General features: G+C 31.5%; 2 protein-coding genes across 2 annotated transcripts in view; one reads left to right on the top strand and one right to left on the bottom strand.

Annotated features, from left to right (window-relative positions):
* The window catches only part of LOC119603283 (protein arginine N-methyltransferase 6), a 44,607-nt gene extending 22,971 nt beyond the window's left edge, over nucleotides 1-21,636 (bottom strand). Inside the window, exons 1-2 of the mRNA XM_037955272.1 lie at nucleotides 21,328-21,636; nucleotides 21,040-21,276 (exon numbers count right to left, since the gene is read on the bottom strand). Of these exons, the coding sequence (XP_037811200.1) occupies nucleotides 21,040-21,276; nucleotides 21,328-21,372 (282 nt within the window). The 5' untranslated portion in view covers nucleotides 21,373-21,636. The remainder of the gene's footprint in view (nucleotides 1-21,039; nucleotides 21,277-21,327) is intronic.
* A 1,938-nt stretch (nucleotides 21,637-23,574) lies between these two features.
* LOC119603274 (60S ribosomal protein L9) lies at nucleotides 23,575-24,768 on the top strand. Its single transcript, XM_037955263.1, has 3 exons — nucleotides 23,575-23,669; nucleotides 24,053-24,304; nucleotides 24,378-24,768. Exons 2-3 carry the CDS (start codon nucleotides 24,064-24,066, stop codon nucleotides 24,707-24,709), a joined length of 573 nt encoding a protein of 190 aa, XP_037811191.1. The 5' UTR covers nucleotides 23,575-23,669; nucleotides 24,053-24,063; the 3' UTR covers nucleotides 24,710-24,768.
* The last annotated feature ends 1,968 nt before the right edge of the window (nucleotides 24,769-26,736 follow it).

Raw genomic sequence — 26,736 nt, forward strand, 5'->3', positions numbered from 1 at the left:
ATTTGCAATTTACATATGTGTTCTAAAATGTATTAAAATGTTCAGATTACATAAAACTTTTATTAGAAACTTGAATGGAATATACCACAATTCTCTAATTTATAATTTTCTCTTAAAAATTAGAATAGTTATCCTTAAACCCATTGTTTGGAAATTAACAGTTCATACATACATATGTATATAAATATCATTTTACTTATTAAAAAATCCATCATTTAACATCGATGTTTATTACATTGTAAAATGATTCTTACGGCTTTTTCAATAACAGCGCTTTTGAGGCTTTAATATTGTTCTCAGCAAAGTTATTGTCGGGAACTAATAAAATACTTTTCTCATTGGCGTTATCATCCAATTTAATTTCTTCTCTTGGGTCATCAAAATTCCAATAAAATAAATTAATAACACTAAATAATTGTTGCTTTGTAAATATACATGCATTAAATTGTGTGTATAGGATTTTTAAAAATACAAAACACTTGTAATAAATACAAAAAAACTTCAAAATTACTGAGCATAAGGTGAATGATACCGAAATAATAAAATAAAAACATAATAAAAACTTCATTCGTACGTAAATAAAACCAAAATTCCTATAAAAAATGCGTTATTCGTACTATCGAACAGAAAAATTGTGACTTTATTCGCACTATAGAGTAGACAATGCAACAATTTTGCCATTCGTATTATTGGATATTCGTAATAAAGAGTATACGTACTATTGGACGTCCACTGTAGAAACAAAAAAATTTTTCAGTGGATGATCTATTTTCTGCCAAACTAGATGGAAGAAATTCATCAGTATCTCAAATGAAAGCAATTTATGGTATTATAGTTTTTGGACTCTTGGAATAATGAAACGGTGGGTAGAACCACAAAGACCCTATGGGGTGACCCTGAGAGAAATCTCTTCAAAATGTACATGATTTTGACGAAATTTGCACCAAGGTTAGTACTATTGGATAGTAGCCCAGACACAAATTTTCAGCACTATCGGTCCAGAACTGCCGGACTTAGAAGGGGTGAAAGTTGGACATTTTGGTCATACAGGATTTTATTCAAATGCGTGTAACTTTTCACCTATTGGTCCTAGCAAAAATTGTCCAAAAGAATTTAAATAGCTATTTCTTTAATGTTTTTAACATTTTTTTAAATAATTTTTTTTTTTTTCAAAAAACTCCCTTTTATTTGGTCAAATGAAAGCTTAGACCATTTGCTTTAAGTGCTTTGTGGATACTTAGTGGGATGCAAGTAGGGTTGCCTGATTCCAATTCGCAAAAAGCTGGACATTGGGTTTTAAAAAGCTGGACAAAACAAAAAAAGGTGGACATAAAAAAATACTGAGAAATTTTAAATTAAAGAATTAAATTAAAGAAATTTTTTTTAAATTTTAAAAATCATAAGTACGTAAGCTGTACGTAAAGAAATCGACTATCGCTCGCAACAATATTTTTTACGACATTAGCTGTTCAAGTGTTGAGACATGTTGTCAGTGATGATAGAAGAGGGAAATCATAGCTAAGTTGTATAACAAAGGTACTATCAGTGTTGGCTAACATGATTTGACAAAGATAACATTAAAATTATTGCCCAAGTTATTGGAGTGTACCAAAAAAATCTATTTAGCTGGACAAATTAAATTTTAGCTTGAAACTGGACAAGCATCAAAAAAGCTGGACAATCCAGCCAAGTCCAGCCAGGCTGGCAACCCTAGATGCAAGTGAGATATCTATAAAAAATATTTGAAACAATGTTTTTGAGTTAAAATATATTTTTTTGCATAAGCCCCTTGCATCCCACTATGTAACTATAAAGCTTTTTAAGAAATGGTCTAAGCTTACTATAGAGTAAAAATAATACAACAAAAACGTCCATTTTGAAAAAAGGGAAAATTAAGTGCCACATATTGAAAAAAATCTTATTCTTAAGTTAAGAAATAATTTGTTTTGATAGATATCCCACTCGCATCCCATTATGGGACTATAAAGCCCTTAAAGGAAATTTTCTAAGCCTTCTTTTGAGCAAACAAAAAATGGGAGTTTTTTTACAACCATTTCGGAAAATAAAAAAAAAACATTTTTTTAATTTAAAAAAAAATTAACAGTGAACTCAATTTTTGCTAGGACCAATTAGGAAAAGTTACACTCATTTAAATAAAACCCTGTATGACCAAAATGTCCAACTTTGACCCCCTTAAGTCCGGCAGTTCTGGACTGATAGCGCAAATTGGTGCAAATTTTATCAAAATCGGAAGTTATCGATTTTTAAAGTCACTTGACACGAAATAACCCATTTGTATGTATGTTCTCAACGCTTATGATAATCTTAGTGGATTAAGCATTGCAAGGAGCATATAAAAGTCAAAGTTTTTAGAAATAGGTGTGAAAATGTTCCTGCATTTCTACAATCTGACAGCAAAAGTATAAATTTTGATCGATATAAACAAATCTGACAAACCCTCGCGTCCAAAATATTCAAAGAAATCTTCAAATAACTTTAAAAATTATAACTGAAGTCGAAAATGTATGCTTATTTTTCTATCAATAAAAACGTTTTCTGTACATAAAAAGTTTTTTAAATACTTAAAATTTTAAGTATTCAGTCGTAATTTCTCGTATCTGATTAAAAAATTTACCAAAAAATTTGCGTTAAAATAAAAATTTCATCGAAAATTTTCCATTAAAATAGAATATTTATCAAAGATTTTATATTAAAATAGAAAATTCATCAAAAAATTTCCAATGAAATAGAAAATTTAGGAAACATTTTCTGTAAAAATAAAAACTTTATCAACAATTTTCCATTAAAAAAGAAAAATTATCAAAATTTTTTTATTAAAACGAAAAATTTATCAAAAAATTTCTATTAAAATAGAAAATTCATTTATTTCCTTATAGAACAGTTTTTTTTTATTTAAAGAATATTAATATTTCTTAATTGTTGTTCAAAGTTGTTTTAAATTAAAATTAAAATATATATTTACCGATTTTTTTTAATTAAAATAGAAAATTTTTTAAAAAATAAAATAATGAAATTAAAAATTTATCAAATATATTTTTTTAATAAAATATAGAATGTTACCTATAGTTCTTATAGAAAATGTTAGTAAAATTTATTTCTTTATAGAACATTTTTTTTAAAGAATATTAATATTTCTTAATTGTTGTTCAAAGTTGTTTTAGACGGAAATAAAATATATGAAATAAGTTACTTTTTATGTATGTTTTTTTTTTCAGTAACCATACTGTTGGAAATGGATTTATTGTACTTTAGTTTTTTATACTTGTACTTATCTTCAATGTAAATTTTCTATCGAATTAGTTTTTGATAAATTTGTATTATGTTGGAAAAAATATTTTTCAGTTTGTCAGAAATTTGTAACAAATAAATATTAATTTAATTATATATAATTTATATAAAATACGAAAAAGAATATTTATTAACATTAAGGATTCTCATTTAAACCAGTGTTTAAAAAACTAGACTACAAGTAGCTGTAGTAACGAAAAATAACTACTTTTGTAGTTAGAAAATGTTCAAAAACTAGCAGCAAATCATTTACTATTACTACTGATACCTTTAGATTTTGGTAGCAGTATTTATAGATGTAGCAAAAAAATAAAAAGTTTGATAGCAATAGTACAGTCATTAGTATTTAAATGTTTCAATGTAGCAGTTGAATACTTCAAATAGTAGCAGTAAATATTTTCCTGAAGTAGCAATAAACGATTTTATATTTTTCAACAATAAAAAATTTGGTTTTGCTACCAAAATTTTGGTAGCAATGCTACATAAATTTTGGTAGCATAAAAAAAAATAAAAATTTTATTAAAATACGAAAAAAATTATGACATTCAGAAAAAGGCACAAGTAGCGGGGAAAAATGCTGGGACTTCGATTCGTGGGCCTTCTGAAGACATATTTATATATTATGAAAGTTTCTCATTGCCTTTTCGCAAAAGATATTCAAGGAGGATTTTGTTTCCTCGACTAAAAGGATTCTTGCACATTTATCAAAGAATTATGAATCAAATTTTGTATGAAAATTTGCTTTATATAATTCTTATAAGTTCTAATGTATAATTATTAATGCAATTTCCTATAAGGCTATTTTACAAATCCTTCGACTGAAAATCTTCTAAAAAGCCTTTAACGGAAGACCTTTTTAAGTAAGCATGTAAAATTGAAACGATTTTGCAATGCGGCTGTATGTACTTGTGTCTACAGAAAAATGCCCTTAGTAAGGCCCCTATACTGAATCTTTTTCCCGTTGAGATATGTGTATTTGTTAGTTTATTTTTTTGTCGAAGTTTTTTGTTTTATTCTATTGCTACTTCAATAATTTGGTAGCAATAGAACGATCAACTAGTAGCAAATATTTCTATTGCTACTTATCAAAAGTAGCAATAAAATTATTTATATTTTTAAGCTACTACTCCATTTGTAGTTTATGTTTTATTTAGAACTATTTCTACTGCTACTGTTTTATTACTACTGCTATATTTTGAGATTTACTTTTTTATAAGTAGCAAAAGTTTTAAAAACGTATGATTATAAAACAAAACAAATGCTACTGCTACAACTTCAGACAATTGTTTGGAGCAGTAGTTAAAGCAATAATATAATACTTGGTAGCAACGTAGTTTTTCTAACACTGATTTAAACGTTCAAAACCCTCAACCTGTGCATTTTTCCATTTCCATGAATTGTATGGGAATTGAATTGCACAACACAAATTTGAGCGACTATTTAGACTGGCAAACTTGAACAGTCTCATTTAATAAAACCGCTCTCTATTAGTCACTTTTTAACGTAAGCACTTGAATATTCACATTTTAAATGTAGGTTAGTTAGGTTAGGTTGATAGGAGGATGTATACTACATCAAATCCGAAGAAATACACCTAGGCCACTATCGGGCCTGTTGTGCGCTCCAATTCAAGAAAAAAAATGTTCACTTATTTATTTTTCCATGTTCAGAAACTCAGTTTCCTAAGAATCTTCCAATCGGTGTTGGTTAAGAATGTTATTTCCGGAATAACATCACTTCCAAGATACTTGGATCTAACTTCGACGAATGCCTGACAATGGCAAAGAAAGTGCTCCAGAGTTTCACTGTCCTCTCCACATGCTCTACATTCGTCTGAATCCGCACGTCCAATTTTGTATAGATGTGCTCGTAATCCTGTGTGTCCACTCAGAATACGTACCATCATACTAACCTCAGACTTGCTCATTTTGAGGAGATTTCTCGTCTTGCTCTCATCAGGGTCACCCCATAGAATCTTTGTGGTTCTACCCACCGTTTCATTATTCCAAGAGGCCTTATGGGATTCTCTCATCCATATTTTTAATTCAGCTTTTGTTGCGTCGAATGGTTTTGCGTTTGTCAGGTTAACTACATCGAGCTCCCTTCCCTTTAAAGCTATTACATTCGCCCTTTCGTTGCCGACTACTCCCGAGTGGCCTGGTACCCATATGATGTGAACCTTACCTCTGGAAGAGTATTCAGTTAAAGCTTTCTTACAATCCAATACGGTCTTAGATTTAATTCTATCACCTGATATCGCACTAATTGCCTCCGGTCTTAGATTTAATTCTATCACCTGATATCGCACTAATTGCCTTCTGGCTGTCGGTAAATATATTAAGCCCTGTGGGCGCCATATTTATTCTAATCCAATTTACACATTCCGTTATTGCTCGTACTTCTGCCTGGAAGCTTGTGTTATGATTAGGTAAACGGTGGTATATTTCTGTTTCTGGGTCTTCAATATAGAACCACCCCTAATTTAGAGCCATCCGTGTAGCAACGGATTCCTACTGGTATTTGCTCTAATGTTCCGCTTGACCAAGACATTCTATCTGGGATTAGCGTTTCAAAGTTTCCGACATATTCTGTGTCTGGTATGCGATCAGGCACGTCCGATGAATGTGTATAACCTTCCAATGTGTCCAGTATACATTGATGACGTGTCCTATAACCGTTTTTGGCCAGTTCGCCTAAAGTAAAGAGCCGTTCGGCTGTGAGCGCCGCCTCATATCTTATATATGTTTCAATGGGTGGAATATCTAGCAACGTTTCCAGAGCCTTGGTTGAAGTAGTACACATGGCACCACTTATACCCAAGCAGCATGTACGCTGAACTCCCTGTAGTAGTTTGATATTACACTTTTTGTCCAAAGCAGTCCACCTGATTATTGAAGCATAAGCTAGAATTGGTCTAATTACACTTTTATAAAGCCAATTTGTCATAGTAGGACTAAGACCCCATTTCATGCCTATGGTTCTCCTACATATCACCCAGCACCGATGTGCCTTGTTGATCCTATCCTCCATGTGGTGTCTCCATTTTAATTTCCGGTCAAGTATTACACCTAAGTACTTAACTTTGTCTGTCACCGGTATCTTCTTGCCCAGGAAGCAAGGTTCAGTATATGTAGAAATTTTTGTCTTACTTGTGAAAAGACAGATTTCCGTCTTCGCCGGGTTAACATTGAGGCCTCTCGGTTGAGCCCAGCTCAAGGCCGTATTCAGAGCCTCCTCAGCTCTTCTACACAAGTAATTTGGATCCTTTCCCTTTAAAAGTATTACGACATCGTCTGCATAGCAGACAGGTCTAAGTTCTTTCTCGGTTAGGGTCCTTAGGAGGCTATTAATCGTGGTAACCCAGAGTAAAGGTGACAAAATGCCACCCTGTGGTATACCGCGAAATACCTTTTTCCTGATAGTTATATCGTACATCTCGCAGCTTATCCATCTGTTCCTTAGTACATAAAACTGGTCTAGGGATTGGATAAGGGTATCAGTGTGCACGTTATTGAAAGCGCCTTCGATGTCAATACATACCGCCAGTGTATACAGTTTGCTATCGAAAGATTAACCTATGTAGTGGACAACTTCGTTTAAAGCGGTTTCCACCGATCGTCCCTTTACATAAGCATGCTGCTTATATTTAAGGTCTTTGTATGGTATGCTGCTTTTAACAATGCTATCGACTATCCGTTCCAAGGTTTTAAGTAGGAAGGACGTAAGACTTATCGGTCGATAGGACTTAGGTGTCGCATAGCTAGGTTTCCCTGGTTTGGGTATAAATATTACCCTTGCATCCTGCCATTTAATTGGGGTATAAGCCAATTTTAAGCATGCAGTGAATATCTGTGACAGATGTACGGAAACCAGTCCCGCCTCCATCTGCAAAAGTGCCGGGAAAATTCCATTCGGCCCTGCAGCTTTAAAGGGAGCAAAGCTCTTGATTGCCCCTTTAACCATGTCAGTTGTAATAACTATTTCCGTGTTACCCTCCCCTTCCTCCAATATCGGTTCATCTATGTTATTCGATATACCGGGTGGGAAATGAGAATCCATTAGGAGTTTCACTGTCTCCTCCATATCTTCAAGCCTCCTGCCCGTGTCATCGATCATAGATTCCTGGATTAAAGCTATATGTATTTTACCTGTGTTAATTTTAGCCATCAGAGCGTTGGTAGCTGTCTCGCTCCGATGGAGGTTTATTTGGATAATCTCAATCATGGTCATCCATTAAACTGTCTTCCAGCGAGTTGGTGGTCACCTCCCAACTCGTTGGATTTGACTCCTCCGGATAGCCTGAAGTGGCTATTAATGCAGTGGGTACTGTTGATGGCACTGCGGTGTCCTTATCAGGCATAGGAATAGCAGTATTTTTAATAGACACATTCCCAATTCTGGAGAGCACTGCTGTTCTGTCTTCTGGCGGGTGAGTGATTTCCTCCTCGCTTTTAGGATTTGACTCCTCAACATTGCCAGTACTTGCTAATGATGCTTTGGGTACCGTCTTAGGTGTTTTAGTGTCCTTGTCGGGGCCGGTTTTGACAGCCCTTTCAATCGGCGCCTTCCCAATTTTGGAAAGGGCGACTACACTTTCTTCTGGCGAGTTAATGGTAAATTCCTCGATTTCAGGATTTGACTCCTCAACGTTATCAGTAGTGGATACTGATGCTGTGGTCTTAGGTTTTTTAGTGTCCTTTTCGAGGCTTGTTGTAACAACACTTCCAATCGGCACCTTCCCAATTTTGAATATGACAGCTTTAGAGGCGAAGTAAGCCCAACCTTTATTCTTGACAAGACTAGCCATGGATTTCTGGTCGATACCTATTACAAATAAAGTTCCCTCAGGTTCTTCTTTCCTGTAAAAGACATCCCATTTTTCCACGGCCAGCTCAGCATTTTTACCTCCAAGAATTTCCAGTATACGTTCATTAGCCAGTTTACTGCCCCATCCTTTTATGTAGACAGTGGACTTTAAGAGCACCGGAAGCTCGCTCTTCTTTGCCAGTCCCAGCCTAGCGCCGTCCCAGGGAGGAGGGATGCTTTCCACCAAGTTCTTTAGGGTGCTAACACATTGGTGAGATGCCAACCTCATCAACATCACGCCCATGCTGAACTCGCAGCTCTCGCTCTCTATTGGTTGTTTGCCCTTTGAAGCGATTACCTGGTCCACTATCTTATTGTTGACCAGGTCTTCTATTTGGCGTAAGATGGCGGCTCTTTTCCTTTTCCTCCGTCTAGCTTCTCCTTCCTCGTTTTTCGGGGCTTCTTTTGAGATTCACTTACCTTCGAGGTTGATTTCACCCTTACTCGAAGGATTCTCACTTGAGATTCCTTTGAGTGAAGTATGGCTTGGCTTCGATTGTGTATTAGAAGACGGGGAGCTCTTTTTCTTCTTAGGTTTATGCTCAGTTGTCAACTCCTCGGGAGACCTGATCCTTTTTGCCTCAGATCTTGTGAGAATCCGATTTTTCCTTTGGAGTGTCGTGGGACCAACTATGATTTCCTGAAGCATCTTTTTCAACTTCCTCCTCTGTGCTCCAGAAAGTCTTTTCTTAGTAATATTTAGTTTAGCTATGCTATCACTCACCTCTTTCACCATTTGCTCTACTTCATCTTTTTTGGGATTTGCTATAATGGTATTATTATTATCATCTGAGGATTCAGAGTCGGAACCCTCACCTATATTTAAAGGCTGAGGTAGCTTAGAGCTCTCTCCGAGTACATCCTTCTCTTTCACCCCTATATTTTTGCCAGTGGCATGCTGTACACTTGACGCATTGTCCGCCACGGAGGCCAAGGTACCTACCTCCGTAGTAGTATTTTGCTCACGATTGCAGGATGACGACGACACGTGACTCGCGAGTAGATCAACACTTGCGATACAGGGCCTAAATAACCCAGTACCGGCACTTTTATCTTTTTATTTTTATTTTCCATATTTGTTTTTTCCAGTTTTTTGGTCCGCGGGGAATATAATATTCCCAGGTGGTGGACAATCTGCCCTCCCTCAGCTTAAGTGAAATTAAAGCTGGGAGAGGACAGATAGTCCATCACCACCCCCTATCCGCCACCCGGGACGCGCTCGGTAGGAAAAAACTGGAAAACTCCCCCGAAATGTATCTTTTATAATTTTTTATTTAAATATTTTTTTTTTTTAATTTCGTTTGACATAGAAAATTAGAAAATATTTATAGAGCAAACAAGTAAGAGTGCTATATTCGGCTGTGCCGAATCTTATATACTCTTCACCATAGTGTATTTAATAAATATCAATTTCATAAAATGTATATTTATTTTATTTTCCCGACTATATCATCAATCAATAGCAAAACAAAATGAACAACAACAGCGCTAAACTAAATAACCACACAAAAAACAAAATACACAAGGCAGTAAAACCAACAGCACACAGTGGTATAGGAAAAAAAAAAGAGGGAAATAATTCGGTAACTTCTAAACGGTTAATCCGATTTTAATGAAATTTGGTATGCACAAAAAGGAGGTGTTGTCGAGTTTAGAATTTGGACCTTATAGGCCAACCAGGGGCCCGGCGGGGGGTCCTCAAATTAGGACACCTCGGCTATGTTAAATTTTTAAAACGATCTTATTTCTTCATTTGAGTTCCGATTTAAAAAAAATTTCGTATATAGAATCTTCTCATCGAGCACTATAAAAAATGTCGTCGTAGCAGTAAATTATCTCTTATAGTTTAGGAGATATTCGCATTTGAAAATTAAAATTTTAAAATTTTTACCGTCCTTACTTTAGTTTTTTGATAATAGCGGGTCCAAATATTCCCGATTTTCGCCATTTCTTTTTTTATTCGCTTAACAACAAGTTTATATATCAAGCAGTGAAAGAATTATGTAAAAATCATGACTGAGTCCAAAGTTATAGGCATTTTAATTTAAAAAATTAAAAAAAGGCGATTTTTTGCCATTTTTTTGGGAAAAAAGTATCTTTTTCTTTTTAAGTTATCTAAAAAGTTTCTAAGAAGATGTATATAGAATTTATACTTTTTGAAAAGCTGACTTTACATAAAATACGATAAATGAAACAAAACCTAAAAATTTTTGATACCGAGGGGACCAGGTCCATCCAAAAAACCCTATTTTTTTATAGAAAATTCAATTTTGAGCAAAAATTCTCAAATCGCATAGTCGATATCAAATTATAGTGACCTGTTTTATATGACCCAATATGTTCTTAATCATTTTGTAACGGGTTTCGATAACCCCGCCCCTGGTATGGATATAATAGGCAAAAAACCAAAAAATCCCATTTTTGGGATTTTTTAAAACTTTTTTGGGAATTCCGGGATTTCTAATAAGAAAATTCGAACTTTTTATTTAATTTTAGATTTTGAGTAAAAAAATCTACCTAACTGTAAAATTTCATCAAAAAATATTCATAAATAAAATTTTTATTGCAATTTGAAAAATTTGTATCTTCGCAAAAACTGAATAAAAAACATTTTTTAATTTTTTTAAAAAAAGTATTCCTTTCCATTGATATATAACATGCCTACCTAATGTTTTTTAAGTGACAAATTAATTAGGGAAAACTCAACATCTTTTAGAAAATTTACCTAGCACTATTATTTTCATCCATACATTTGTTAGGCATGTTTTACTACCTAAATTTTTATGAATTTTTACAGCCACTTTTTACGATTAATCTTTTATTCTTTATCCCTAAAAAAAATTAACAAGTATTTATTTTATATAAAAATAGTCTTTATTTATTTTTTTTTATAAATTAATATAATTTTGTAAAATAATCGGTATCACAGTAGTCCATATCTAAAAGATAAAGTAAATCTTTAAATTCATGAATATTTTCAAATGCTAACGTTTTGTAGCAAATCCAACGTTTCCTTATAGTAGATAAAACAGGATCAGAAGATAGAATCAGATTATTAAAAATATCTTCATTTTGAGACTGCCTAGAACACTTCCTTGAGCTAAACTGATGAATATGCTTAAAGTCTCTATTCCTCGATTCTTGGGGTTCTTCTGTAAGCTCTCCTAAAGGCAGAATATTATGTTCTATGATGACCTTTCCATGACATAATATCTTGTGAACTGTAGGTGTCATTTCTTTCCAGGGATATAATTCCAAAAGTAATTTAGAAACTTTTGTAGAATACTCTCCAAATTTTGTTGCGTTCACTTTATGCTTGCTATTTATCGCCATTAGAATAATATTGACCTTTTGCAGTAAATCCATACTAATTCCGGTTATTTCGGAAGTAGTTTCAAAATGTTTAAAAAAACGTCTAGCGGTATTACCATCGTTTGTGCTTCCATATCCTGTGAGTGGTTTATCAATATTTAATCCCATCCGCGTGCAGATAAACAATATAAAAATTCCTGAACAAAGCCATGTGAGATATCTTGGTATCCACCTTGATCGCCGCTTAACATGGACTCACCACATTGAAGCCAAGGTTACACAAATAAAATTAAAGTCAGCTCAATTGTACTGGCTAATTGGACCACGGTCTGCTCTAGACTTGGAGTACAAAGTGCTTTTGTACAAAACAGTTATAAAACCGATATGGCTATACGGCATTCAACTGTGGGGAACAGCCTCCTCATCTAATGTTGAAAAATTACAAAGAAAGCAGTCAGCACTGTTAAGGTCAATAACAGGTGCCCCGTGGTACATTCGCAATAGTAATATTCATAGGGATCTCAATGTCCCCATAATACGCGAGGAGATCAAACTCTCTTGTTTAACCTACCTGTCGAAACTAATGGATCACCCAAATCCCCTTGCCAGGGAGTTGCTGTCATTTGAGGGTCATAGACGACTGAGAAGAACGGAAACATTGGATTTTGCCAGATAATCAAATTATCGAGAACTTTTGTTGAAATTGCAGTGGCAATAACGACGTTAGTTATAGTTTAGGTTAAGATTTCAATACTTATTGTAAATTTCTATGTAAGAAAGATTCAATAAATAATAAGTAAAATGAAAAAAAAAAAAAAAAAAAAATCCGCTTTTTAAATTCCTCTTGAATTCTTCGTTTCTCACTGGCTCTCATTTCCATTAACTCCTTATTGTTATTTGCACTTTTGTTTGCATTTTCCGGTATGCTTCTGTACTTTAAATCATATGCTAAATGTAGAAAATGTTCCAGAAATCGTATGCGAGCATGTAGGGGGGATATTCCAAATTGTAATGTTTCCTCATTTATTGATCTTTGCTTGGAAATATTCGAAAATTCTGATTTTTTATCACCACATATGTAGCAGTACCAAGTAGATGATGTTCCTGTAATGGCATTTCCAACTTTCCCATCAATCATTGTAAGTTTTAAATCATAGGACATGTTAAACGAATAATTTTCTATTTCGATTGTTATAGGTTCCAAGTTTTTAATTTCTGCTTCAATACGATTTATCAAATCTTGCGTTGTTGTTTTGGATTCCTTTATATACTCAAAGCTTATTGGCCTACAAAAAGCTTTGGATCCTGGAGTCGAATTCTTCCAAATATCATCGAAACTGGTTGATGGAGAATCGCTGTCAGCATACTTTCGAATTCTTAATGGAACTAGCGATGCCATAAATACACTTTTATACTCGGAAGATGATTCACTTGTGTTGATTTGTTTATATTCCGAGAGTGCTGATAATCCATCACATCCCCACTTACAAATGAGTTGAAGATCACAAGAATTTATTTTTTTTAGTTGGTCTGAAGAAAAGTCAGAAGCAATCCTTAAAGCAGTATTTTCGAGTAGAGCGCCGAGTCCAATAACAGCCTTCCGATCAGTTATTTCAATAGGAGGTGGTATAATGCTTTTCTTCTTTTCATTTATTTTGTCATATGATGGTAAAACATCCACTCCTTTTTCAGATAGCGCCTTTCTTAACGTTATGTAGTTATCACGACTTAATCCCAGCTGCAACATAAGCGCAATAGCTTCTTCCTCAGTGAACGTTGTATCAGATGATGGTGTGGGTATACTCTTTACAATTCTTTTCAGTCGTCTTGGTGATGCGGTTGGAAGAATATTTGCAATTTTTATGGCATCCAAAGGCTGTTTTTCTTTTCTTAACATTGCTTTAAAAGTGTCCGAAACTTCTTCGTTAGATAAGGTTTCTAGTGAAGTTGATAACCTTTTCCTCTTAGATTTTGAGCTCAAATCCTCATACTGCTTACAGGGAGCACCAACAGTTGATACGCAAATAGCAACTTCTACACATTCATCCAGCCAATCAGAAAATTTCGATCGAAATTTAGCAATGGAATACCGAACACTCTTCAGTTTTATATCAACTGATTTTATAAAATTTTCAATTTTACATATATCAGTTTTATCCACTTTATTTTTATGTGCAGTTTCAATATATTTCAATAAGAAGTTCACTTTATCTTGAAAAGGAGCTGAAGAGTGTTCAAATAAAATGGAGCACAAATCATTTTTTTTTAGTACGATCGCCATGGTTAGAAAATTACAAATAATTACAAACAGATATAAACCTGTCTTATATATTAATTACAGGTACTTAAATTAAATTATTTTTTAAAGGGTTATGATATTCTACCTAATATGTCTAACGTATCCTTATGTAATGAATTTTTCCTCAATAGGTCACTTTAATAAGCTACCTATTAAAGTGACCTATAGGGGTAAAAATCATTACAGTTTAAAAAATAATACCTGAAAATTTTTTAATATATGTAACAAATTTAAGAGTTAACGTTATGGATGAAAATAATAGTGCTAGGTAAATTTTCTAAAAGATGTTGAGTTTTCCCTAATTAATTTGTCACTTAAAAAACATTAGGTAGGCATGTTATATATCAATGGAAAGGTAATTTTGTCTATTTTTCAAAACTGTATATAATTTTTGAAAATTAAAAAATTCGCGGAATACTTTTTTTAAAAAAATTAAAAAATGTTTTTTATTCAGTTTTTGCGAAGATACAAATTTTTCAAATTGCAATAAAAATTTTATTTATGAATATTTTTTGATGAAATTTTACAGTTAGGTAGATTTTTTTACTCAAAATCTAAAATTAAATAAAAAGTTCGAATTTTCTTATTAGAAATCCCGGAATTCCCAAAAAAGTTTTAAAAAATCCCAAAAATGGGATTTTTTGGTTTTTTGCCTATTATATCCATACCAGGGGCGGGGTTATCGAAACCCGTTACAAAATGATTAAGAACATATTGGGTCATATAAAACAGGTAACTATAATTTGATATCGACTATGCGATTTGAGAATTTTTGCTCAAAATTTAATTTTCCATAAAAAATAGGGTTTTTTTGGATGGACCTGGTCCCCTCGGTATCAAAAATTTTTAGGTTTTGTTTCATTTATCGTACTTTATGTAAAGTCAGCTTTCCAAAAAGTATAAATTCTATATACATCTTCTTAGAAACTTTTTAGATAACTTAAAAAGAAAAAGATACTTTTTTCCCAAAAAAATGGCAAAAAATCGCCTTTTTTTAATTTTTTAAATTAAAATGCCTATAACTTTGGACTCAGTCATGATTTTTACATAATTCTTTCACTGCTTGATATATAAACTTGTTGTTAAGCGAATATTTGGACCCGCTATTATCAAAAAACTAAAGTAAGAACGGTAAAAATTTTAAAATTTTAATTTTCAAATGCGAATATCTCCTAAACTATAAGAGATAATTTACTGCTATGACGACATTTTTTATAGTGCTCGATGAGGAGATTCTATATACGAAATTTTTTTTAAATCGGAACTCAAATGAAGAAATAGGATCGTTTTAAAAATTTAACATAGCCGAGGTGTCCTAATTTGAGGACCCCCCGCCGGGCCCCTGGTTGGCCTATAAGGTCCAAATTCAAAACCTAAACTCGACAACACCTCCTCTTTGTGCATACCAAATTTCATTAAAATCGGATTAACCGTTTAGAAGTTACCGAATTATTTCCCTCTTTTTTTTTTCCTATACCACTGTGCAGCATCCAAACATACAAAAATGAATACATCAAGAAACAAAAACAATATACACAACGCAATGAAACCAACAGACATCCAAACATACGAAACTGAATGCACCAAGAAACAAAAAAAATATACAGAAGGCAATGAAACACACAGGCATCCAAACATACGAAACGAAATTCTCAAAAAAACAAAAGCAAAATATACAACGCAATGAAACCAACATACATACAAACATACGAAACTGAATACACCAAGAAACAAAAACAATATACACAACGCAATGAAACCAACAGACATCCAAACATACGAAACTGAATGCACCAAGAAACAAAAACAATATACAGAAGGCAATGAAACACACAGCCATCTAAACATATGAAACGAAATACTCAATGAATAAGCAGTGTTGTTGTTGTTGCTTATATCAAAGCATGAAAAAAATTGTCTTTTTTATGAAATTTTCAGAGGTTGTCTAGGATTTTTGCTCATATCTCCGGTATTTATGGACCGATTTTGCTGATTTTAAATAGCGATCTTCTCGAAAGCATGTCTAACAGTATTATTGAAGATTCGGATCTCACCGACATCTGGAGTCCTCTAAAAACTGATTTCAACAAACACACAGACGGACAGACAGACAGACGGACATTGCTTAATCAACTCCGCTACCTATAAGGATCCAGAATATATATACTTTATGGGGTCGGAAAATTATATTATAGAAATTACAAACGGAATGACAAACTTATATACCCTTCTCACGAAGGTGAAGAGTATAAAAATATCATCAATTTATTTAAACATAGTCTAGACATAAAATTTCCGCAGGAACTATTATCTATATTTCTGTTATGCAGTTTACCTCAAGATTTAGAAAACTTTGTAGTGGCGATTGAAAGCAGAGATGCAATGACTAGTCTGGAACAATTGAAAACGAAAATTTTGAAATAAGAGCAGCGTAAAAATGAAAACGTTAGTACTAGTAAGGAACAATTGTTTGTAATTAAAAACAAGAAACAAAACTTCAACAAAAATAGATCGTATAATGAGAATAGATCAAATAATGAAAATAAATCAACAAATTTTAAATGTTTTGAATGTGGAAAAAAGGGTCATATCAAATCTTAGTGTTATTCCAAGAACAAATCAAACAACGTAAATAGTGCAATGCTTGTCATCAATTCCTGTATGAATGAAGAAAATCAGGATGAATGGATCCTAGATGTTTATGGAAATAAAAATGCATTTTCAAAACTAAATGAGTATGAACAGTGTAATAGTTGCTTCATTCTGGTGATAAATTTAAGTGGAATTGGTGAAATAAGGGTAAAATTTTGGAATAAATGTTATACATTAAAGGAAGTTTTATACATACCAAATATGAAGTCTAAATTTCTTTCGATAAGTAAGATTTTTTAAGAATGAAGAATTTCAATTCAAAGCATTTCGGTTCAAATTAAATCGAAGATTATGGATAATTTAATGCTAAGAAGAAATTTCTAAAAATAATTATGGCACTAGCGTTATGGTCATTTAAATATGTCAGATCTCAAGAAATTGGAAAGAAAAGAAATTATTCGCAGATTACAAGGTAATACACCAAATGAAAACAATTGTGTTACGTGTTCCATGTGCAAAATGTCAACCAAACCATTTAAATCGATTGGTACCGCAGTTTCAAATAATTTATTACAACTATGAGAGTTAAATCACAACATACTTTATAACATTTATACTTTATAACATTTATAGATGATTACTCAAGGTACATCACAGTTTATGTTTTGCAGAATAAATCTGATGTTTTCAATGCATAGTATACTAACATAATCGTTTTGACTTCTTTTCCTTCTGTCTTCCCTTCCGCATCTAGAATTGTTTTTAAAAATATTTGCCTTTTCATTGAAGCATCCGCTATTGTATTGCTCTCTTGAAAGCTGACAATAAAAACATGTATATACATATAAAAATGAATGCGTGTTTATTTGTTTGTTCGAAGTTTATAGACGGCTAAACTGCAGGACCGATTTTCTTGAAATTTTCACAGTGCCTTCCTGTATGTCTGGAAGGCATATCTCAGAAACTGCAACAGCTAGAGTCTTCAGATTTCGTTTGGACAATTTTGACATCCACATGGAGAAAAATTTTTCATGTTATATTTAAAATTTTACCCAACTTCAAAATCATTGTTTTGTTTTATGATGGTTCCAAAAATATTTTGAGTCTATCGATGGCCGTTCATGAGCTTGGCCGGTTACCAAAAGGCCATTTTTAGTTATTTTTTTTAAATTTTACAGTTTTTTCTTAAACGAAATATACAATATGTGGTTTCATTTGAAAGGTTTTTAATGTGGCGCCTTACGGTCATAGCTGCCAGATTTGACGATTTATCGTCATTTTGTTACTGCTTGCACTTGTTATGAAAGAATATATGATTTTTATAAAGGAATTCCTCTCCTAGAGGCTCGGCCTAAGGAATCCAAAATGTGCATATTTCATATTGTTGAAATTGCGCTGATTTCAGTGAATTAATATTATTTTTCAACACTGAATATTAATTTAAATTTAGAAAGATGCAAAAATTAAGTGATTTTAGAGCTGTTGAATATATGCCTTCCAAAATCTTTTTTGTAAGGCAATAATTTTAAGATGCAATAGAAGAAGGAGTTAAAGATGCAGTAGTTTTATTTATTGCTTCCAAATCAAGAATATTCTTTGCTGGGTAAGTACTTGTTTACAGAAAACTTTCAAAAATTTTACAAACAGTTTTTTGCTTAAAAACATTAAAATATTCCTTGTGCACCAAAACAAGCAATATTGTGATGCAACAAACTTTGAGAAATTTAAGGAAAAAGATGAACAAGTTTCTACACCTAAAAACTATATGTGAACACTATGTAAATTTTAGCAGTATTTATGTTTGATATTTTTAAAAATGCCAGAACATTGAAAACATTATGAGAACATTAAAACAAAATTAACATTACTGTCGAATATTCTTCAAAACTCAAAGTTTATTGAATTTTGAGCAATAATATTCCGTATTTTTCGAATTTTACATAAATATGTATTAATATTATTATTTTTTAATATATTTCATCTTAACATATTACAATATTTTTAATTTTTTATAAAAATTTTAAGCTTTTTATATTCTCCGATTTTTTTGACGATTTCTTAAAACCAAAATGACGATTATTTAAAAATTTATCGGGAAATTGACGATTTTTTCAAAAATTCATCTGGCAGCTCTGCTTACGGTGTACAAAATTGTGCATACATTTTATTTATATTAATGAAAAATTTATAAATTTGTTTGGAAAATAACATTTGTGAGAAGACGGATATTTATGAATAGTACATCATTGGACGCGTCTTCAAAACCCCTTTCAAATGATGCCCTATAGGGAGAATCCATATCAAAACATCTATTTTCGGATTTACCGTCTCCTATTTTAATGAAATTCCCCACACATATTATGGTTTGAAAGTGTTCCGCAAATCAAATACCTCTTGATCGGAATCCCGTTCCAGACCAAAAATATCGCGATTTGAAAATTTAAAAATATGTTAAAATTGTCTAAAAGTATATACATATGTATAATTGCCCATAACATTGAAATTCCTTTAAGTACAGAATAATTTTCGTTATAAAGCCAAGGATATTGTCTTTAAAATCGTGTAAACAGACTATTTTACTTCCAAAAGGTTAAAGGTCAATTTTCATAGTGTATAGTTCAATGTCAAATAGGTCAGACAGCCCCGTGTTAAAAATTATACAAATATATGGTATGAGGATACCTAAATTCTCTTCTATATTTTAGTGAAATTTTTTCGATGGAGACTCGTGTTGTTCAGGAGTTGTTAACCGAAACGTAATTTAAAGCAAGCTTTTTTATACAAAATCGTATGAAAATTTAAACAAACAGAAAAAATACAAAGTGGAATCAATTTCAAATTATATGGAAAATGCTATGTATCTCTTAATTGGTTTAGGATTTAGCAAAAGCCCCTACATATGTGATTTCCATATATTAAATGCTCCAACAAAAAGTCCTATGTGTTTCAAATTATATTGATTTAAATCATAATACCGCCATAATATTATTTTATTTACGCTAGTTAATATAATACCGTAAAAATGGATCATCTCCCGCGTTTTGGTGTAATCCCACGATCGCCAACTCCTATACACTGTGTATTTTAACCGTTACTAAATTTACACAGACTACTCACACGCATAGAAAACACAATTCAGTCTCATATGAGCTGTCATTGAAAGAGGTTTTGTTGTCTCTCGTTTCTTGCTTTTGCAATGAAAATGAACGAAAATATATTAATGCAGGGATGGATAATTCTAATTATTGTTGTACATTTTTAGCATCTACACTACATGTTATGCAGTTTTTAGAATTATAAACTTTTTTTAATGTTTTTTCTTACAACTAAAGTAGCAAATTACAATAATTTACCAATATATACATGTAATTATGTCAAATCTGTACCCTTAATAGGTATATATTTTATTAAAAACTTATTTAAAAAGCGCATATTTCTTTTTCAATATTTAAAACAAATATGTGCAAATAAGCCCAAAAACAATATGTGCTACTCTTGTCGAGACATTCAAGAATTACCCTCGTTTGGGTCAAAGGACACTGGGATATAATAGGCATACTATTGCTGATATCTTGGCGAAAGCTGGTACGAGGATGGACATATTGGATATAGACCAATTCTGCTGCGTCCCCCTTGCGGCCATTAAGAAACAAATATACAACATTTGCTTAGTTCAGCTCAAGATCGGTGGTCTCAAGAACACACTTGTTTGACTGCTAAGTTGCTATGGCCCTGTATGGATCCTCATAAAACATCCTACATATTAGGGCTTAGTAGAACACATCTGAGCACTCTGTTATCAGTTCTTACTGGTCATTCCAAGTTCGGAAACCATGCCAGATGCATTGGTCTTCCATACAATGACTTCTGTAGGAGCTGTCAAAATGAAGAAGAAGAGGAAACAATTACTCATCTTCTGTGTAATTGTCCGGCCCTTGAATCGATCCGCTATCAGGCAATCTATCAACTGTTCAACTTGAACGTATTCTAGCATTCTTAAAACTGTCGAAATGGGCGTGTATTTGATCACACACTATGATCCTCACTTCTCTGATAGGCTCGCTACTATCTCTTTATTCTTTTTATTTTCAGTTCTTAAATACTACCCATTACTGTCTCTATCGCTCTTTTCTCCTTTCCGTATCTGTTCTCTTTCCAGGCATTACAAAGGCTCGACCACAAAATTTTTATTCTTTCAAGTCTTGTGAATAAAAATTCGTCATCACTTAATTTTCAAAATAATATTTCTTAAAATCTAAAACAAAGAATTTCCGCTATACATATGTATATTCCTATAGGTATACCCTTTTTGTTGTCCATGTTGAAATTAATGTTATAATAATATATTTTTGCAATCTAATAAAAGAATTCATAGAAATGAAATGTATTCTGCCTTTTCTGCAAATTTGATGCAAATAAAATAAATATTTATACAACTTTTAACAAAAAATACCTGATATCAGAATTATCATTTACCTTAATAAAAAATAAAATTACAGAAAACATGCTTTTAAAGCTAAATATTTTGGCGAAAAATTTAGATTTTTCAAATTATCTTTTCAGGAATAGATAAGTAGATCCGTTGAACACTATGTCAAAAACCGCGATTTGGGCAAAGTGGTCTTTTCGCCCTTATTCGCATCCATGCTTCAATTACTTACCTTTACTGTAGACGTAATGTTATTCTCCTCCATCACTTTTAATGCAATTTTCGCCAAATTCGAAGCTTCTACAGCATACACCAACTTTGCTCCAGCTTTAGCACAAAATGCAGATAATATTCCAGTGCCAGCTCCAACATCTAGAACTATTTTATCTTTGAAAAGTGAAGCATTTGATAAAATTGCATTTTTATAAGCTTCTTGTCGCGGTCGATCGCGAAGCATAATTTCATGTACCTAAAATATTTAATATTAATACCTGATTAAATAAAAATAAGTACAAATTACCTCAAGATTTTCATAATCTCGAAAATAACTGTCCTCTTGCTGCATTTTATTTCAAATAATAAAACAATTGCACGTGTTGTATCTTCATAAAGTAAATATTTTGTATTTCATGACATTTGCTTTGTTTACATTTTCGCTAATACATTCACACTTATCAAATATTTGACGAAAACGTATTCACATATTCATAATCGCTTAATAAAGTTGTTGATGGTTTATTGTAGGAATTTTGTATGAAAAATGTGTGCAATAAACCTAAAATAAACGATTGATATCTTTATAAATACGGGGCCTAATCTCTATTTTTTTATTCATTTTTACACTTTGAGATCAAGGCGAATTCAGATAAGGTGGTGTTATTCAATCAGCTGATAATTTTTTTCTTAATTCGCCTGGTTTACGTAGCTGTCAAAGTTTGTTATTGTTTACATTTTTATATTTAAAAATTTCCGTTGAACGGAGAAAAACTTCGTTAATATTTTGAATTATTTATGTAAAAAATCTAAAAATACCAAGCATCTCGTAAACAAATATCATTTTATTTAAATAATGACATAATTGGTATGTATATAAATATGTTATTTAGGAAAAATATTTGTTTCTATTAAATGTTAACATATTAAACAATATCGTTTTATATTTTATGTTAACATTGTGTAGATAACGTGATTAACTAAAAAAAATCTCTTCCGGAACACTTTATATAAAGAAACACATATGAAGAATTTAGCCGAACAGCGGAAGCTTACTTTTACATATGGCTTAATTTTGAAATCTATTAAATGTCTGCCGGAATAGATTTTCTCGTTTGAAACAAACATTATTCAATTCAGAATATATTTTCTTCACAAATTTAAATATCTTTATCTTTATTTTTAATAAAATATAAAAATTTTACAAAAATTTTTCATGAAATGAATTCGCCGTACTTATGGTTTTTGACATCTACGTAAACCAAATGCAAAAACAAAATACATGTAAAATGTTGTTGTTGCAGAACTGCCACCACCTTATCTGAATTCGCCTTGGCCAAACACTACTAGTTTTTCGTTGGTGTAAAAGGCATACATTATATATTGCTTTTAAAACACTTTTCATTCATGTTTTTATTTTTTATGAAATTTTCTTCAAAAATTATTTTTTTATTTGTTTTGTTTCAAATGCCATTTTTTCGTATTTCTCTACTATAACTAGATTTGCTCGAAATCTCTAGATTTCGCTGTATTGTAAATGGGATATGAAGTATGGTTTAGTTTCTGAAAAATATCTCAAAACAAAAACAAAATAATTAAATATGAAAAGGGTTGTATTTAAACACTTGTGTTTTTGAAAACACACCACCATAAACCATAACTATATGAACATAATATAATACTACGTTCAATATTTCGTGTTTTTTACAAATGTTTTATGTTTAAAAATATTTCAATTCGCATGCTTAATTACAAAGAACATAATGTTTTTCAGAACATGAATGATGTTTTTTCGTACTTACGTTTAATTAACATAGTTAGATTTAAAAATGTTAAAACCAAAAATTTAAATCATAAAAAAGTATAAATTGTGTTGTTTAAACTATTTTACAATCCTTTAATATAATAAATATATATGTAATTTAAGAGATTTTCTTTATTTTAAAAATTTTATTTTATAGTTGAAAAAATATTTCAAATATGTATGTATGATTGTGTTTAAACTCTTAAGGTGAAAGTACACAACACGCGTTGTACGCGGCAGCGCGTTACCCCATGTCTATATTAGACAAATATTTATCACGGCACTTGACAAAACGTCGGCAGAAAAATTTTCAGTTTTTTGTTTATGTTAATACATAGGGGTAACAAAGTGCTTATTTTATCACGACAACTCACAAATAATTTTTGGTTGTATTTTGTTTTGTGTATAATAAGAATAAACCAAAATGAAATAAATTTCACCAACAATGAAAGAAAAATATTAAAAAATAAACAAAAACTTAAAATTTTGAATTTTAAAACAGTAATAGTTTTAAAATAAAGTTCAAAATGACGCGTGGTGTGTAACTTGCAGCTTGTAAAGCGCGAAAAGTTTGAAAAGCCTCAACGCGTGTTGTGTACCTCCACCTTTATGTTTTCCAAAAAACATGTAATAAAGACCATGTGAATAATTTCATGTTATAATATTGGGAAAACACCTGGCAACTCTGTATAGATTACCGAATCTGCAAACAAATTTTCAGGGAAATTTGAACGTCAGTGTCAAAAATGACAGCAAGCAAATTATATTGAAATGGCAATACCCCCGTCGCAAACGTCAAAAAATTCCTTTTTCGCATCAACCTTTTTCCGGTCGGTCCGAAGCGTGTAAGTTTGTGTTTTTTCGTGTAAATAAATAAAATTTTAAATCATCATAAATATGTGAAATTAAATACAATAAATTGTGTGAGAAAATTCTTATAAAAATGATAAATTAACATTTCTTTAACATATTTCTGTTGTCAGTCATATTTTCTCTTATATATTGCCAATTGAAATTGTTCGCCAACAAATTGTATAAATTATTCGTGGTTAATAACCTATGGCATTTATTGTATTTATATAAATAATATGAAATATTTATGCAGTAAATAGTAAAGTACTATTAGCACTTTACATCACATATATTTGCTTTTTTTAATATTTATAATTGTTTTCAATGAAACGTATATAAATCTGACAAAATATTTTTGTATTTTATTTATTTTTAGTGTTGTAAAACATGAGGACTATTAACTCAAATCAGTGTGTTAAGATCCCCAAGAATATCAAAGCCTCAGTGCGTGCCCGTGTTGTCACAATCACTGGCCCAAGAGGTGTCTTGAAACGCAGTTTCAAGCATTTGGCTTTGGATATGTACATGGTAAACAAACGTACCTTGAAAGTTGAGAAATGGTTTGGAGCCAAGAAAGAGTTGGCTGCTGTTCGCACTGTCTGCAGTCACATTGAAAACATGATCAAGGGTATGTAAACAAATACATAGTTTGACATTATTATCGAAATATAAATGATTACATTTTCTTTTAATTATTGCAGGTGTTACCGTTGGCTTCCAATACAAAATGCGTGCTGTATATGCTCATTTCCCCATTAACTGTGTTACCTCTGAAAATAATACTGTAATTGAAATCCGTAATTTCTTGGGTGAGAAATACATCCGTCGCGTCGAAATGGCCCCCGGTGTAACAGTTGTAAACTCAACTGCACAAAAGGATGAATTGATCGTTGAAGGTAACGACATTGAAGCCGTTTCCGGATCTGCCGCTCTTATTCAGCAATCTACCACTGTTAAAAACAAGGATATCCGTAAGTTCTTGGACGGTTTGTACGTTTCTGAGAAGACCACCGTTGTAAAGGAGGAGGCCTAAACTGTTTTTAACTTCTTAATTTAGAGGAATAAAATTAAGAATTTTTATAAAACAAAATATTTACCTTGTCCTTTTTGTTATTTTGATGTTTATTGGATAAAAGTGATGCTGAATGTTTAGTAATTTAGATGTCATTTTTGTGTTTATGTTTTAAAATGTAAAACATTAAGAAAGTGAAAATTAGATGTGAATGAGATAGAAATTCAACAAAATGTGTTAAGCGTACTTAAAACATCAGTCAACTAAATGGTCTACAAAGACATTTAGCAAATGGAACTATTTCTAATATAAAAAAAGCAAACTTCCGAATGAAAATATGTACCGTCACTTAAAATGCAAAAAGGTGGTGTAACCAAAAAATTTAAAATCGACTTTTTGGTTGAAAATGGTCCACTGCATCAAAATACTTGTAAATTTTTGAAACCTTATCAAAAATACCGACTTTATTGAAATGAAATTCAAAGTGGCGTAACAGAAAATTTGTAATTTCCACAAGTAAGGAAGTCATCAAACGTGTTTATCGATATTGGGATAAAATAATTGTAAGAAAATATTTTTATAACAATTTATCGATGTTGGGATACAATAATTGTAAGAAAATGTTTTCATTTTATTTAGTTTCTTGTCTCCTATAACATTTTTAAAAGTGTTACGCCCTTTTGCATTTCAGGTGACGACATGGAATAACGCATCACTTTAAAATTAGTGTAATTTGTATGACTACAGGGAGATTTAGCAAAAAAGGATAAATTGAAATTTGATGACTTGAAAATATCGTCCTATTTGGAAACTTATTACCCAAAATATTCATAAAAATCGCAATAATGTCAAGATAGACATGAATTTTTGTGATTATTAACCAGCAAAACAAGAACTTCCAAAGAAGCGAAAAAGAAGTAGAATTTACTCCATGGAAGTACTGAAAAAGACATGAAGAAGTGACGATTTTAACACAGGCTTGTCATAGGAGAGATGTCCTTTTTATTTGATTCAAAATTCACTACATCTGAAGTCATTCTCAAGAAGTAATTTTAATGCTCTTTTTTTGGAAGTTATTCGGAAGTGAAATTGTAGTATTATAGAATACAACTAATTTGACTTTAATAATATTAACATTAATAAGGGTAATAGAAACATTTAAAAGCCCAACTATACCATTTTTTATCTCATAAAAATGTAGGAACAAAAAATATATCTTCAACATTGAAAAAAAGAATTATTTTCGCTTCTTCGGAAGTCTTTAAAAATCACTTCCTCAGAAGGTAAAAAAATCAATTAGTGCTACTTTTGAAGTGGTGATTAATGTTATTCTTTTGAAAGTACTTCGTTTTATTTTTGCTGGGTAATTAAAAAATAAGTACCTATTAAATTTGTAGTAAAAGAAAACATATTCCTGTCTGATCTGTAAACCGAATCCGAGTAAATTTCTCGTTTAAAAACGAATTCTCATAATTTTTCTCGTTTTAAACTCGAGTACACAAATCTAGTTGAAAGTAAATCGATTTTAATTTTATTCAAATAAATTAAACAATTATTTTATGCGTTTTTTAATATAATTGTAACTTGGTATAAAAGCAATGGGCATTTTAAACTTTTTTATTATTATGATTATTTTTCTGAATTTTACGTTCAAATAAAAACTCGATTTGCAGAACACCAAAAAAGCTTCTCGGGTTTGAAACCGATTGTTTACAAATAAATTAAATACTTTGTAAACATAATTATACAAATTTGTGCGTAAAATCGACCCTTAAGTTTGTAAAGTAAAAACGATATCTTCGTCTTGTTTGATGATCATAAAAAATATAAACAAAACAAAAATAAATTGTTGTTTTATTATATCTGCCTTATTCCTAAACATTTATCAAAGGTTTATAGAACAAATTTTGTATGAAAATTTGATTTATAAACCTTTCATAAAAGTATATGGATAAGACCCTATGTGTTGTAAGTACAAATCGAATTTTACCGGTATTTTTCCTCTAAGTGTAAATCCTAATGATTTACTACTTTAGTTTACATCTTTG

The sequence above is a fragment of the Lucilia sericata genome, unplaced genomic scaffold, assembly GCF_015586225.1.
Source record: "Lucilia sericata isolate MDLA Ls3-8-SP2 unplaced genomic scaffold, ASM1558622v1 Contig000009F_arrow, whole genome shotgun sequence".
NCBI classification, from domain to species: domain Eukaryota; kingdom Metazoa; phylum Arthropoda; class Insecta; order Diptera; family Calliphoridae; genus Lucilia; species Lucilia sericata.

What these genes read in the sequence shown, in the direction of transcription:
- LOC119603274 (XM_037955263.1), top strand. Translation starts at nt 24,064, where the DNA reads ATGAGGACTATTAACTCAAATCAGTGTGTTAAGATCCCCAAGAATATC. An exon ending in CATTGAAAACATGATCAAGG is followed by an intron (nt 24,305 to 24,377) that starts GTATGTAAACAA and finishes TAATTATTGCAG; the next exon opens with GTGTTACCGTTGGCTTCCAA.